This window comes from Limanda limanda, chromosome 2 (genome assembly GCF_963576545.1).
Source record: "Limanda limanda chromosome 2, fLimLim1.1, whole genome shotgun sequence".
In the NCBI taxonomy this organism is placed as follows: domain Eukaryota; kingdom Metazoa; phylum Chordata; class Actinopteri; order Pleuronectiformes; family Pleuronectidae; genus Limanda; species Limanda limanda.
The window spans coordinates 2,794,605-2,809,394 of record NC_083637.1 but is presented as its reverse complement, the minus strand read 5'-3'; the positions used below and the strand labels follow the sequence as shown (position 1 = coordinate 2,809,394).

General features: G+C 43.0%; 1 protein-coding gene across 1 annotated transcript; it reads left to right on the top strand.

The window, feature by feature from the left end:
- The first annotated feature begins 4,943 nt into the window (after nucleotides 1-4,943).
- LOC133021320 (syntaxin-10) lies at nucleotides 4,944-14,019 on the top strand. The gene is made up of 9 exons (XM_061088109.1): nucleotides 4,944-4,997; nucleotides 5,975-6,050; nucleotides 7,887-7,980; nucleotides 8,437-8,531; nucleotides 9,338-9,400; nucleotides 9,874-9,975; nucleotides 11,620-11,726; nucleotides 13,402-13,496; nucleotides 13,734-14,019. The coding sequence occupies exons 1-9, from the start codon at nucleotides 4,963-4,965 to the stop codon at nucleotides 13,808-13,810; spliced, it is 744 nt and encodes a 247-aa protein (XP_060944092.1). The 5' UTR covers nucleotides 4,944-4,962; the 3' UTR covers nucleotides 13,811-14,019.
- Nucleotides 14,020-14,790: the final 771 nt, after the last annotated feature.

Here is a 14,790-nt window from a genome sequence, read left to right as displayed (position 1 = left end):
TACATGTCTAGTTTGGACTCAATCGGACCAAATATGTCTGAGATACAGAAGCTCGTGTTTGATGGCGTGTCATCAAACAAGTTTAGATCTCCATCTTGTTGTGATGACACTCAACTAAAAGTTAAGTTGATCTGATGAAAACTCTACGACAAGTGCGTCAAAGTAAAAATGTGGAATGTGGCCAAAATGGCCACTAAATCCAAAATGGCGGGCTTCCTGTTGCGTTTTTCATAATGCTCCTTGAGGCTTTTTTGTATGTTTAGTCACGATACACCTTTGTTCAGATTTTGGTGAAGATCGGTCATGTGGAAACCCAGGGGGCGCTGTTGAGCCATTTTGCCACGCCCATTTCCAAATACTCAAGAATCCGTACATTTTCGCAACTTTCTAATTTACTGCAGACTTTAAAAGATTTTTGAGCACGTTGAAGCCGTCAAAAAGCCCTTTCACTAGGCTCAGAATAATCCTTACAATGTCAATAGGGCCTCCCACCATTCGGTGCTCGGGCCCTAATAAACTGCAGTCATGTCATTTTGATCAGAACACGAACGACTAAAGTCTCTCAGTCAGTGAGTGAATCCCACTCGTTATCGAAGAGTCTGACAGTCACCCTCCCTGAGAGTTCAGCTGCTGGAAGAGCGGCCAAGTGGTTACCATGGAAACATTCCCTGCTTTCCCCTCCCGCATGACGTGAACACGGCAGAAGAAACACAAACACTGCAATGGATACCACATGTTCTTGCTCATGTTCTTGCTCTGCAACATTTGTTTAACTCTCATTACGATTTCATTTGACAGTGAGGATTGTTTTATTTCATCGTGAAGACTATTGTTATTGAAATTTTTGCAATGTTTTTTTGAAATAAATGCATTTCTTTTTGTACTGCATGTTAAAAAGTGGTAAATAACACATTTGAAAATACAGATCTTAGGACGGAAGATTTGATTTACACCTCCCAAAACCTTATAACAAATGCAAAAACACATAAGATACATAAAAGGAATCCTGTAAATTTCCGAAAATCAAGACAGAACTTTGACAATACGTTTCTCCTCAACCTTTCATTGTCTGCAGGAGAAATTGTGACCCACAAACTGATCTGTTGTTGCCAGTGTCCCAGGTTTAAAATCACAGTTTGCACTTTAACCGCACGTTCGATGTCCGGCTGTGTGAGACGAGCAGTTCTCAAGATTAGCAAACAGGACTTCACCTCAGGTCTGTACCCGACTGGTCGCTATGGTGACAGTGTTATGTGTGATTATACCTACACTGCCTCTGCTTAAGGCCAAATGGGAGGTGGCGTGCGTGTGTGTGTGTGTGTGTGTGTGTGTGTGTGTGTGTGTGTGTGTGTGTGGACCAGAGGGTGGGGCTTACTTTTGGCACTCTACACTATTTGATAGTATAAACAGGGACTTGATTGCCTTGGAAATGACCTGGTTTCCAAATATATAACATGAATTTTGACATAACGCTGCCCACAATCGGTCATTCGTCACTGATTATTATTTGAATGCATACTGGTCAGTTTGAGATTTTACCTGTATTCCTTCCTGTTAGGTTGAAACGGCCCCATGTGTTGTGTTGTGTAGTTTAAAGCTGCTTTTACTGATATTATCAAAATAACAATGGAGCAAATGAGTGAAGGATTTATTGTACATTTTCCAGCGGGTCCGAGACTCAAAGCTGCTCTGGTTCTACTCACTGTTTAAGCCAGTGTTTGCTACCACAGTTACCATAGTAACTTCACAATGTGATTATACACTCATGGACTCTTTATAAGTCACACCTCTACAATGTACTGCAGTACAACTCTCAAAAACTACTTTCTTCTTTTGTTCTTTTTCTTTTGCATTACCTTTGATTGATGTTGTACTGTTTTATATAATAATAATCACCATCATATGTTATCCATTGGAGAACGTGCTGTTCACCTTTTAGTTTAATAAGAATGTTTTACCTGATTTCACGGATATTTATCCGAGTATGACGACACATATAATAACTTGTAACGTGTGGAATTCATCTACTTTTCACAGGCTTTAATGTGAAGGGCATTTCTTTGCAATATTTAAAAGGTTTCTGCGTTTGTGTAAATGCTTCAGATTCACGACCCACATGCCTGATGTTTGTTGTAGTTTTCAGTTGCATCTCGACCTCGTATGTTATCAATTAAAGCCATGACGTGTATTTCCTCCTCTTTAACTGTAACTGCTTACAAACAATTTTTCTTTCTTCTCGACTGAATGTTCATGGCAACAGCAGCAAGTTTGTCTTTGTGTCTTCCCAGCATGAAAGTGGGTCACGCTTACGAGAGGCACTTCAAGGCACCATGAGGGTCTGGGTCACAGCTCCTATATTTAGATGGAGCACTGTTCCCTCCTGTTTGTTGACCCGCTGCCAGTTTCTAGTGTTATACCAGACTTTTTTCAAAACGCTTTCCTGCTGCATCTTTGAGTTTTAAAAGGACTCAAACCTTCTCTGAGCTGGACAGTACACGAGCCACAGCGATACAGTGAGTGGAAAATATAAAAACTGCTTCAGGTATCGATCTGAAGGTTTGATTGTGAAGGACTCAGGGACAGATTGTTCAGTGCTTTGAGGCAAGTTTGTTATGTTAGGCCACTGCTTTCATGCTTTATTTAGGGAGTAACACACACAACAACAACAAAATATGTTCCATGATTGTAATAGACTGGGTCATGTGGTTTGCATATATCAGTTTTAGTACTGATGCATTGATCTAGAGCTGCAAACAGACATAATCCAGCTATATTACATGGTTAGTAAAAGTTAATCAGTGAATAAGACAATCAGAGACGAGCGTTTTCTACATTCAAACTATATTATATATTCAAATAACTCATTAAATGGAAAAATAATCAGAAAGTTGAACACGTGAACAAACGTCAGTGTCATAAGACCTCAAATGACAGGAATCATCGTTGAAAGAAATTTTTGTCGACAGATAATAATGAGACAAAGGTTTACAGGTAAATTAGTTGGTAATTCAAACCTCATAGTTAAATTAGAGTTTGATGTCATTTCATTCAACAAACCTAACTGGTCTTTCTTTCAGAGTGAACATGGGACGTCGTCACCTTGACAGAAAAGTGAAAACCTGAGCTGAACAAAGAAACTAAAGGCTGCTGTCAGGAAGTGACCGAGTTTCTGGGATGAATAATAAAATCTAAACTCTCTGACTCTCTCAGAGTTTGTGTCGGGGAGCGATGTTTATAACTGTGGCTGTGAGTTTTCACAGGAAAGGGAGGGAGGAAGTGGAGCGGAGGAGGCGTGGAGGACACAGGATGACGACAGTAAGGAAGCAGCAGGACAGGACAGGACAGGGTGGGACTGAATGGAGACAAATGGGTGGGACAGGAAGGACAGATGTGAAAAGGGAAGGGGAGAACACCACTGGAGGATCTGCTGCGTGTGCATATTTCTGTCTCTCAGCAACATCCTTCATCGATCGGCTCTGTTCATTCAGACATTATTCATGTTTAATGAGCTCTGTGATGTCGAGAGGATTCGTCAACAGATTTCCATTTCATCTGATTTGAGAGATTTAAGCAGGAGTTTTGTTTTCAGGAGGTTGAGAAATTGAAAGGTTTATATGGAGAAAGTCTGGTAGTTTTTAATGGTATTTAAATTGTAATGTTCCATAGTGGAGTAGAGTGGAGCTCATAATTCCACCAAGACCAGACTGTCCCTTTCTATCACCAAACTGCAAAGATTCTTAAAAGAAGTATCTCAAGTATCTCTGCAAATATAAAGACAAGACTGGAGCTGATATCGATCAGGAGATAAATCCTCATGATGAGTGACGTCATGGAGAAGTCAGAATACCACACCATGAACAGTCCAGGGATCTCTGCATGGACCTGACCTCAAGCTTAAATAGATTAAAGAACGATTTGTTTTGCAGTATTCTGGTGTATTTGCAGTACTCTGTTGTTTAGCAGTACTCTGATGTATTTGCAGTACTCCGATGTATTTGCAGTACTGTGATGTATTTGCAGTACTCTGTTGTTTAGCAGTATTCTGTTGTTTAGCAGTATTCTGATGTATTTGCAGTACTCTGTTGTTTAGCAGTACTCTGTTGTTTAGCAGTATTCTGATGTATTTGCAGTACTATGTTGTTTAGCAGTTCTCTGATGTATTTGCAGTACTCTGTTATTTTGCAGTACTCTGATGAATTTGCAGTATTCTGATGAATTTGCAGTACTCTGTTATTTTGCAGTACTCTGATGTATTTGCAGTACTCTGAGGTAGTTGCAGTACGCTGTTCTTTAGCAGTACTCTGATGTATTTGCAGTATTCTGATGTAGTTGCAGTACTCTGATGTACTTTCAGTACTCTGTTGATTAGCAGTTCTCTGATGTAGTTGCAGTACTCTGATGTATTTGCAGTACTCTGTTGTTTAGCAGTTCTCTGATGTAGTTGCAGTACTCTGTTGTTAAGCAGTACTCTGTTGTTTAGCAGTACTCTGATGTATTTGCAGTACCCTGAGGTAGTTGCAGTACTCTGTTGTTTTGCAGTACTCTGATGTATTTTCAGTACTCTGTTGTTTTGCAGTACTCTGATGTACTTTCAGTACTCTGTTGATTAGCAGTTCTCTGATGTAGTTGCAGTACTCTGATGTATTTGCAGTACTCTGTTTTTTAGCAGTTCTCTGATGTAGTTGCAGTACTCTGATATATTTGCAGTACTCTGTTGTTAAGCAGTACTCTGTTGTTTAGCAGTACTCTGATGTATTTGCAGTACTCTGTTGTTAAGCAGTACTCTGTTGTTTAGCAGTACTCTGTTGTTTAGCAGTACTCTGATGTATTTGCAGTACTGTGATGTATTTGCAGTACTCTGATGTATATGCAGTACTCTTGTTTTCCCAGCTGCAGCCTGCAGAGCGTCAGGACCGTTTGAGGAGTGCGCATGCGCGGGCTGTGGAAGCGGAAGTGAGCATCATGTCGGTGGAGGACCCGTTCTTCGTCGTGAAGGGGTGAGACACGAACTAACTCAGACTCTAACTCAACGTTAACTCGGGTTAATTCAACCCGCGTCACGTTCTGACTCGGTCCTTTAGCAGCGAGTGTGTGTTTCCCCCCCAAAGACAAAGTTACACAGTGAAGTTAGCTCAGCGGCTAGCTGCGGCTAGCTAGCCTCGGTGCTAGCAGCAGCTGCGGCTCCCAGAGCAGATGTTAGTTTGACAACAACAACAAACAACAACAAACTCGAGTCCAGTGAGATTCACGTTGTTTGAATCTGTAGCTTCAGCTGGAAAGAGCCGAGCAGCTCCGGAGACTCTGCGGGCAGACAGCTAGCAAGGAGCGGCTAGCTGCGAGCTGGAGAGCCGCTGCTGGGTCAGGGTTCAGGAGGAATGTGGAGGACACACTGGAACACAACACATGACACTAACTCTCCTCTCTGTGTGTGTGTGTGTGTGTGTCTCTCTGTGTCTCTCTCTGTGTGTGTGTGTGTGTGTGTGTGTGTGTGTGTGTGTGTGTGTGTGTGTGTGTGTGTGTGTGTGTGTGTGTGTCTCTCTCTGTCTGTCTCTGTGTGTGTGTGTGTCTGTCTGTTTGTGTTTCTCTCTCTCTCTGTCTGTGTGTGTGTGTCTCTCTCTCTCTCTCTCTCCCTCTCTCTCTCTCTGTCTGTGTGTGTGTGTGTGTGTCTCTCTCCCTCTCTCTCTTTGTGTCTCTGTGTTTGTGTCTCTCTCTCTCTCTCTCTGTCTCTCTGTGTGTGTTTGTGTCTCTCTCTCTCTCTCTCTCTCTCTCTCTCTCTGTGTGTGTGTGTGTGTGTGTGTCTCTCTCTCTCTCTCTCTCTCTCTCTCTCTCTCTCTCTCTCTGTGTGTGTGTCTCCTTGTGTGTGGGTGTGGGTCTGTGTCTCTCTGTCTGTTTCTGTGTGTCTCTCGCTCTGTGTGTGTGTGTGTGTGTCTGTCTGTCTCTCTCTCTCTCTCTCTCTCCCACCCCCCCCCTCCAGGGAGGTGCAGAAGGCCCTCTCTCGGGCTCGCAGCCTCTATGACCGGTGGGAGGAGCTTCTGCAGGACGGGACCCAGGTGAGCTGGACACCTCGAGACATGTCTCCGTCCTGGAGCTGATCCAACAAACTGAATCTAAACACACCACAGTCTCAAATCACTGGACTGACAGGGAGAGTTCACTGTAAAATGAAACTTCCCTCATCGTCCACCCACCACCAGGATGGAGGTGAAGTGGATGAGGCAGCGTTGCAGACGTTACGATGCTATTGAAGTAACTTGTGATCAATTCTTCAGATGTAAAATAAACAACGTAAAAACCACAACACGCCTCCTTTCTGCTCCTGTGCTGTCGTCCAAGTGTCCACAAGACCCGACATTCAAATTCCACTCAAACCTGCATCATGTCCACCATGTTTATAGTCTGGTCTCTGATCACTGTTCACACACACACACACACACACACACACACACACACACACACACACACACACACACACACACACACACACACACACACACACACACACACACACACACACACACACACACACACACACACACACACACACACACTCTGCACGTGACAACATCAGCGAGGACACTTTGGTTAAAAACACGTTGTCAATGGCGTTGTTTCGAGTGGAATTTGAACTTCGGGGCTTCTGGGCATAGATGTATATAAAGACTAGATGTCTCGTCTGCATTGCCGGCCAAAAGAGCCGGACGTCACCACATGGCGGCCATCTTGCTAGGGGGCATCTCGCTCAGCCATAACATTGTGTTGGTAGTGGTAAATAACCATAACTTGCTCAATTTTCAACCGATTTTGAAACGGTCTGGTTTGTTATAAACGTCAAGAGATGTAGATATGACTCTGCATAAATTATACAATTTTTTTGAAAATAACATATTATTCATAAGTATGCAGTGTCATATCTACATCTCTGACGTTTATAACAAACTAGACCGTTTCAAAATTGAGGAAGTTATGGTTATTTACCACTACCAACACAATGTTATGGGTGAGCGAGCAACCTCTGGCAAGATGGCTGCCATGTGGTGACGTCTGGCTCCGTCGAACGAGACATCTAGTCTTTATATATATCTATGCTTCTGGGCACTTGGATGACATCACAGGGCTGCACACATACAGGACTGGTCAAAGAATTTAGAGGATTGCCAAAAGGAATCGTCCGATATGAAAGCACGTTGGTATCGCTTGGGTTTTGTCTCCTAAGGGAGTTCTGAAACATACCTGAACGGTGCCTGAATGATCAAATGATAGTCGACTATAATAGCTAAGGCAAATTGGAAGTTGAAGTTATTAGCATATTTACAGTTAACAGTTTAAAGTATACTTAACTTAAATATACAAGTATGAATCAGAATCAGAATTCTTTTAATTGCCAAGTATATTTGCACATACAGGAAATTGCTTTGGTGTGGTTGGTGCACATAAATAACAATCCGACATTAAACAACAATATATATATATATAAAACAATATAAAACAAAACAATATATACAGTGAGAGAGTTATGGGCACGTACAGTGCTAAGGTGCAGAGATTTTCTGGAATAGGCGGTGACCGTTAATATTCATTAACAAGGAAAACAGCTGTGTGTGTGTGTGTGTTGTGTGTAAAAGTGACTCTGGTGACTTGTCAACTGAGGTTAAACTAAGTTAACCTCTTAGTAAACTAAACAGTTGCATATATTGGAAATATTTGAAATTGCCACTGTACATAAAAACAAAACAACAATATATACAGTAAGTGCATAAATCTTATGAAATTGTAGAAGTGTATGTACATGCTAGAAGTGAATATCAGTGAAACCTGGTTTATCCTGACGGGCAGCGTAGAGTATTTAAACGATATCTTGGTGTATAGTTAGTGATGTGTTTTCTCAGGTCAGTCGGGATGAGCTGGACTGGAGCACCAATGAGCTGAGGAACTGCCTGAGGGCCATCGACTGGGACCTGGAGGACCTCAGTGAAACCATCAGTATCCTCACAGCAAGAAAAACAGGCTCTCCCTCCCCCCCACAACCCACATCTTCACATGACCTTCTGTATTTTTAACACAAACAGAAGCTTTGTGTTGCTATCACCCTCCCCCACCTCCTTTTCTGACTGCATCCGAAGTTTTATTAATCTCATAAATTCAAGAAGCCTTTTGTTTACATGGTTATTAAGCAGAGGATAGAATTATGAAAAGACTCTTTCACTAGTCGGCAGCGGAGCGACCACAAGCTGCCTCTGCTTCTCATGTGATTGTTTTTAACATTAATAATGATATAAGAAGATTCTGCAGGGTTTAGGTGAAGGAGTGACTTAAATGCATATTCCGTTTTAAACCCATTTATCTTCCTGCACTTTTATCAGCTGTTGTTAGTGAAGTCTCAGTTTTTAGGGTTATCAGACGCGTGGTTTTTGTCCGTTTGCTCCTTGACTCCCTCAGGTATCGTGGAGTCGAATCCAGGGAAGTTCAAACTCGAAGACAATGAACTTCAGGAGCGGAGAGACTTTGTGGAGCGAACCAGGAAATCCGTCCTGGTCAGTAACATCAACACAAACTTTATTTAGATTATTTCTTTCTACCGTGTTGGTATTTCTAAATGTAAATCCTCTAGTCTCTGATCTGATCCTTCTTTTGCGGGTGTGTAGATCCTAATAGTTGTTGGGATGAACATTTGTGTCAGTGTAAAATTGACTGTGTGGGGACATATTTGACTGATGCCTGTGTGTTGTCCATGTTGGAGGAAACCCACAGCTGTTATGAGCAACACAAACAGGTGTGGTACAGTCATACTTACTCAGGAGTAGTAAGGTGTGTCGGCCTCACCTGTGCACAGACTGGGTTCTCCTCCGTGGTGTTACCAGTGGTTACAGGTCAACCAGCTGCAAGAGGGACGACCAAACAAACAGGTTGTTCAGGCAAAGTCAAACATCAGGGAAGCATGCAGCCATTAATGTGTTTTCATTTTGTTTCTGTCGTGAGGAAACACACAATCAATTATCTCTCAGCACCTGTCGGCTTGTTTACCTGCACTGCAGCTGTTGAAGCTGAATCACTGTCTGCACCGTCGAACCCAGCGGAAAAAAACATGAGTCAGTTTCTCACACGAGTCGTATGAGTAAAGGTACCCGTCCTTAAAATAGACCTGAGGAGAAAAGAGTCATCTGAGCAAAAGACAAAAGACTCCTTCTCATTCTCAGGCCGGAGATTCCGAACATGTGATAAATGAAGCTGTTTGGCCGGAGTGAGGATTTTAAACTGATGCTCTTCCTCCAGGTTTGTGACACATTGTGGAGTTAAAGGTGTTTATCATTTTCATGTGTGTGTGTGTGTGTGTTTGCAGGAGATGAAAGATCAGTTGTCCAGCCCGTCTGCCGTAGCTCAGGCAGAGAAGAAGAACAGGCAGGTTGGTAAACACACAGAGAGAGAGAGAGAGAGAGAGAGAATACACACACACAGAAGCAAGTTGCCTTTGTTTGGGCAATTATGTCCACCATCAACAAGGAACGAAATCATGAAACCAGATGCGTCAGGATTGATTGATCGCCTCATTCATTGCAGTAATTAATCAAAGCACAGACGACTTTTTTCGGCTCGATTCAGCCATTTTTTTTTTCTATTTTATCAATCACAGTGCAGCTGATGTGTTGTCAGGGCGCACACGCCAAAAATAAATCTCTGCGGCGTCCTGTGGTTTGGAAAGTGTGGTTGCCAAAAGTGTGTGCAGCACAAATCCAACAAACTTTCAAACATGCAGGCCTGTGATGCCTCATTACACAACTAAACACACAACTCGTCTCCTGGTAACCACGTGTCTGTGTTTGTGTGTGTGTGTGTGTGTGTGTGTGTGTGTGTGTTTGTGTGTGTGTGTTTGCCCAGGCTCTGCTGGCTTCATCAGGCCAGGACAAGTCAACCGGACTGGAGGCTCACCTGGTGTCCGCCAACTCCAGATACATCCAGGACCAACAGGAACAACAGCAGGTGAATAAATGGACAAGAGTGCAAGGAGGGGGGAAATGGAGAGAAGCTTAATTGACAATAGTTTAGTAGAGGAAGAAAAGGGGCTTTTGTGAGAAGGATCAGAGAAAGAAGAGACAAATGCAGGGTTTGATAAAGAAAATAGGGAGAAGGAGAGATCTCGTTTGTGGGTTTTATTTAAAAATTCCATCGTAGAACAAACATGCAGCAGGAAGTGCTGCTCAGGTTCCTCCAGTAAAATCTGTCTTCAGTGTTTAATGTGAATCAGAGTAAATGTGAAGATGAGGAAGACGAAGATCTGAGTCTCCTCCACTAAGTTCACACACTGTGATGAAGAGACGCAGGATTAAAAGCAGGTGTACCGTTTATTTTCGGTGTCAGACGGTGAGTTGTCGGTTTCCTGTCGAATGATAAAAGTGTGTCGTCACACATCCGGTGTCAGGTGGAGGTTGAAGTGGTAAATGATTCAAAGATAGATCGTTTGAAGCGGTGTGTGCGTGTGTTTGTCTTTATCACATTGTGGGTTAGGGTTAGGGTTAGGGGGAGAACACACACATCCTTGTCTTTGTGATAATGTGAGGACCCCAGACAAGACAATGCATTGTGACTAAAATGCGTATTTTCATTCAGGCAAAGGAATTGGCTTTTTGAGGGCTTGAACATGCTCAAATTCTTACCAAAATTTGTAGAAAGTTCGGACGATAGATTTATATATAAAGACTAGATGTCTCGTTCGACGGAGCCGGACGTCCGCAAATGGTGGCCATCTTGCTACGGGAAATCTCACTCACCATATCATTGTGTTGGTAGTGGTAAATAACCATAACTTGCTCAATTTTATACCGATTTTTAAACGATCTGGTTTGTTATAAACGTCAGAGATGTAGTTATGACACTGCATAAATTATTCATTTTTTTAGAAAATAACATAATTATTCATAAGTATGCAGACGAGACATCTAGTCTTTATATACAAATCTATGGTTAGGACCATGAATCCTTTGATGCTGAGCTGTAAAAAACACCCCCGCTCCTGCAGTGTCAGTCGTCATAGATCAAAGGAAACTTTATGATTTGTTAAGGTGACGTTTCTAGATCTCTCTCAGAATTTGGACATGTCCTCAAACCATGTAAACGGCGAAGGTTCATTCTTCGCCAAAGGAGACGATGTTGTCATAACTCCACATTGTCCTATCACCACCAAACTTCTGTCTCATGATCAGAGTCCAGCCCTGAACAGCTCTATGTGTCAATATTTCCTCAGTCATTATTTAATTTTTGCAGGCAAAAATCATGCAACGCTTCAAAATGCATGTGCTCGGGTCCGCCCAGTGCTGCTAGAAATTTTAAAAATAGGATTTATATTTCTGTATTTTTTTGTTGTTTTGTCTGTATTTATTTATGGATTTTGCTCAAAAAGATTTTGGGAATGTTTTTTTATGAGCTTTTACTGGACATTTGTATTTAAGGTAATTTTGCAGAGTTTGAGTCAAACTCAAGCACCGATTTCGTGTTAAATATATTTTTGTAACTGCAAAGACAGGCTAATAAGTATCAGGAATAATGGCTAAATGTAGGTTTAATTTAAACGCAGTAACTATATCAATAATATTCACAAAACAAATGTGTGTGTGTGTGTGTGTGTAGCTCATCTTGCATAAGCAGGATGATCAGTTGGAGTTGGTGTCGGGCAGCATCAGAGTCCTCAAAGACATGTCAGGACGTATTGGAGACGAGCTGGATGAACAAACAGTGTGAGTACACACACACACACACACACACACACACACACACACACACACATAAGCATCATTTTACTTGCAATTATATTGAAGTAAATTTTCCCTGATCAACTAAGTGACTGCAAGAATTTCAGTCATTAAGTGGAACCACATACTCAAGAGAAACTCTGAATTAACCCATTTAGACCTGACGGGACATACGTGTGTATACCTTTAAGACCGAGACCGAGGTTTGTGTGCGTCTCCTCCACCGTGTCGTCCTTTTCAAGACACATCATGATTCATTGAAATACTCATGGGAGATGTAGTGTGTTTGTTTTCAACCTCCTTAGCTTAAAGTGGCGTTTCAGACGATGGCTGACGTTCTAAACGAGGGGAGCCATGTTGAAGCTGGGTGCGACAGTCATTAGAGACGTGTTAAAGGAGGAAGAGGAATCTTGGTTTTATTTCTTTGTTTTAATGTTCATGAACTTTAAGGAGAAGTCAATGATTTACAATAAAAGCAAAATGTTTAAGCTCTCAAATGTTTACTCTGCTTCAGAGGCTGAGAATTGTAAAGGTTTAGTAAATGTTGCCAATTTTGTCAGCTCTTCAGAAAACTCTCAGGTTTTAGTTGGTTTATATTTATATTATTGTCCTAATGGGTCAAAATGTCCTCTGCAGCCGGACACTCCTGATGAACCCCGCCTCTTTAAGCTCTGCATTTATTTGGGAAGATTCCTATTAATGTTTCCTGTAACTTTCCAGTGACTGGACTTGTTTGGTCAACAGGAGACCACACACACAGACACACACACACACACACACACACACACACAGAGACACAGAGACACAGAGACACACACACACACAGTGGTGTTTGTCGTAGCAGAAAGTGTCAGTGAACGGTGACTGAACACCCTGAGGGCTGAGCAGAATAAACACAGGCAGCGTGCTCACACACTTGTTGTCATCAGTACAAACTGACTCACTTAAGGTCACAAGAAAGGAAATGTTATTATATTTCTTACTGAGCAACAGCGCCCTCTGCAGCCACACGTGCTGACTCATTCTTTGGGGCTGCGTTTCGGGCGAAGTCGAGGTTTTCATGTAGAGAAAAAAAACAAAGTCCATCGATGTGAACACTGAGCTGAACGCTGGATATTCTATTATTATCCCCAGCTGTAACAAATCCAGCGAACTCTGTTCAGAATTCTTCATATTTGAACAGTTTCCTGCTGAATCTTGGAGATAAACTCTGGTTTTTAGTAACTTCTGAGTCTTTTTAACGGATCTACAGTTGAGTCTGTGACTCTCAGTCAGTTCTTCTCACAGGAGATGGAACCCAGTCACCAGAGTTACAGAGAACAGACGCTCAGAGAGTGAAGGAGGAAACTTTCTCATAATTCACAGTAAATCAACTATTTTCAATCAAACCGATTGCTAGTGATTCTTGAAAAGTATTGTTTGTCTTCACCTTTCAGTCACATTTCAGTTCTCCTCACAACATCCGGTGAATATCTGTGAGAGCCAAATCGTTTTTTAAAGTTCATAGTTTGTGAGCTGCTGGTTGAAGCCACAGAACAAAAAGGAGAAAGCTGAGTGTGAGCGTTCTGCACTTAAAGCAGAGTATCATGTTTTTTTTGTAGTGACACTAAAGTTTTATAATTCAGAACTCACCTCACGTTTCTCTTTCTTCTCGTGTTAGCATGTTGGGGGATTTTGGAGACGAGATGGACCAGACGTCGTCCCGCATGGACTCGGTCCTGAAGAAGCTGGAGAAGGTGTCTCACATGACCAGCAGTAAGTTATCACACACACACAGACACACAAACACACAAACACACACACACTGAGCAGAAGACCATTTAGAATGATTCTCCACATTCAAACAACTAAGTGAATATCTCGTTGGAGCACATAACAGTTCCTCAGTAAAGCTGCACCGTAGTCCTCACACTCTAAAGAGATGAAAGGAACTCCTTTGATCCTCTCCGCCCTGGTGGAGCTAACGAGCTCCGTGTCCCTCTCCTCCTTCAGGTCGGAGGCAGTGGTGCGCCATCGGTGTGCTGGTCGCCATCATGATCGTGGTGCTCATCCTCTTCTTCGCTCTCTGACTCCGGTGACCTCCGACCTCTCGACCACACTCACCGACTCCTCCCTGTCTGTGCGGTTGGACGGATGGACAGATAACGGGAAGAGGAAGGTGTCTTCTCCTCCCTCCCCTCCCCTCCCCTCCCCTCCCTTCCTCTCTTCTCACCGAGGACAAACTGGAGAGAAGTCTGGACGCCGTCGTTTCTCCTCCCTCTGCTTTCAGTGATTCTGGTGAATGTCGGGGGGGGGGGGGGGGGGGGGGGGACTCCGCTGTGTTTATGTTTTCATTCTGGTACATTTTCGGTTAATGTTGGAAATCAAGGTACCGAACGGGGGGGGTCGGGACGTTAAAGCTGTCGGGATAAAAACACATGTCCAGAGTTCACTGTGGCCCAGTAGAGAACATTCCTTCAGATCCACAGGTTCCCTCAGGACCTGTGAACATCTCTCCGTGAGGAACCACAAACCAAAACCCTGTTGAGGGAGTTATTAGTTCCCAGAAGTAAAAACGTTTCGAAAGTATTTTAGAGCTTCATTCGAATGATCAAAGAGATAAAGTGACACTAATCTCATTTTGCGTCTCGACAGGTTTTTCCTTTTTTTTTAACTCTTGAATCTGTCAAATTGGAGGATTCGTGCTTTTAGCTTTAGACAGAAGGAGGGAGGGGGTTGGGGGGTGGGTGGGGGGGGTGGAGGGGTGGAGGGGCGGGGGCTTTTCAGAGTTGCCTTAAATCTATTTTTATACCGTTATTAAAAGCGCATTCTGTTGATGTGCCTGTATGATCGCCCATCAGTAGTTAACCGGGCAGCAGTGATTGGACCCCCCCCGGTCGCTGAGCAGAGGTCAGGGCCGGGCGCTGCCGTCCTGCTGCTGCTGCTGCATCCAGCTCCCGATTGGCTGAGGTTCCGTTTCTCTCGCTGGGGGGGGGGGGCGGGGGCGCAGCCTTGGCTCGGAGCAAATGGGTTTCCCCAGATTTTTTTTGTTTTTTTTGAGAAGCTTCAG

Excerpts from the sequence above, each read along its gene's own strand:
- LOC133021320 (XM_061088109.1), top strand. The coding sequence starts at position 4,963 with ATGTCGGTGGAGGACCCGTTCTTCGTCGTGAAGGG. Across the intron at positions 9,401-9,873 it reads CAGAGAAGAAGAACAGGCAG|GCTCTGCTGGCTTCATCAGG; the intron begins GTTGGTAAACAC and ends GTGTTTGCCCAG. Across the intron at positions 9,976-11,619 it reads ACCAACAGGAACAACAGCAG|CTCATCTTGCATAAGCAGGA; the intron begins GTGAATAAATGG and ends GTGTGTGTGTAG.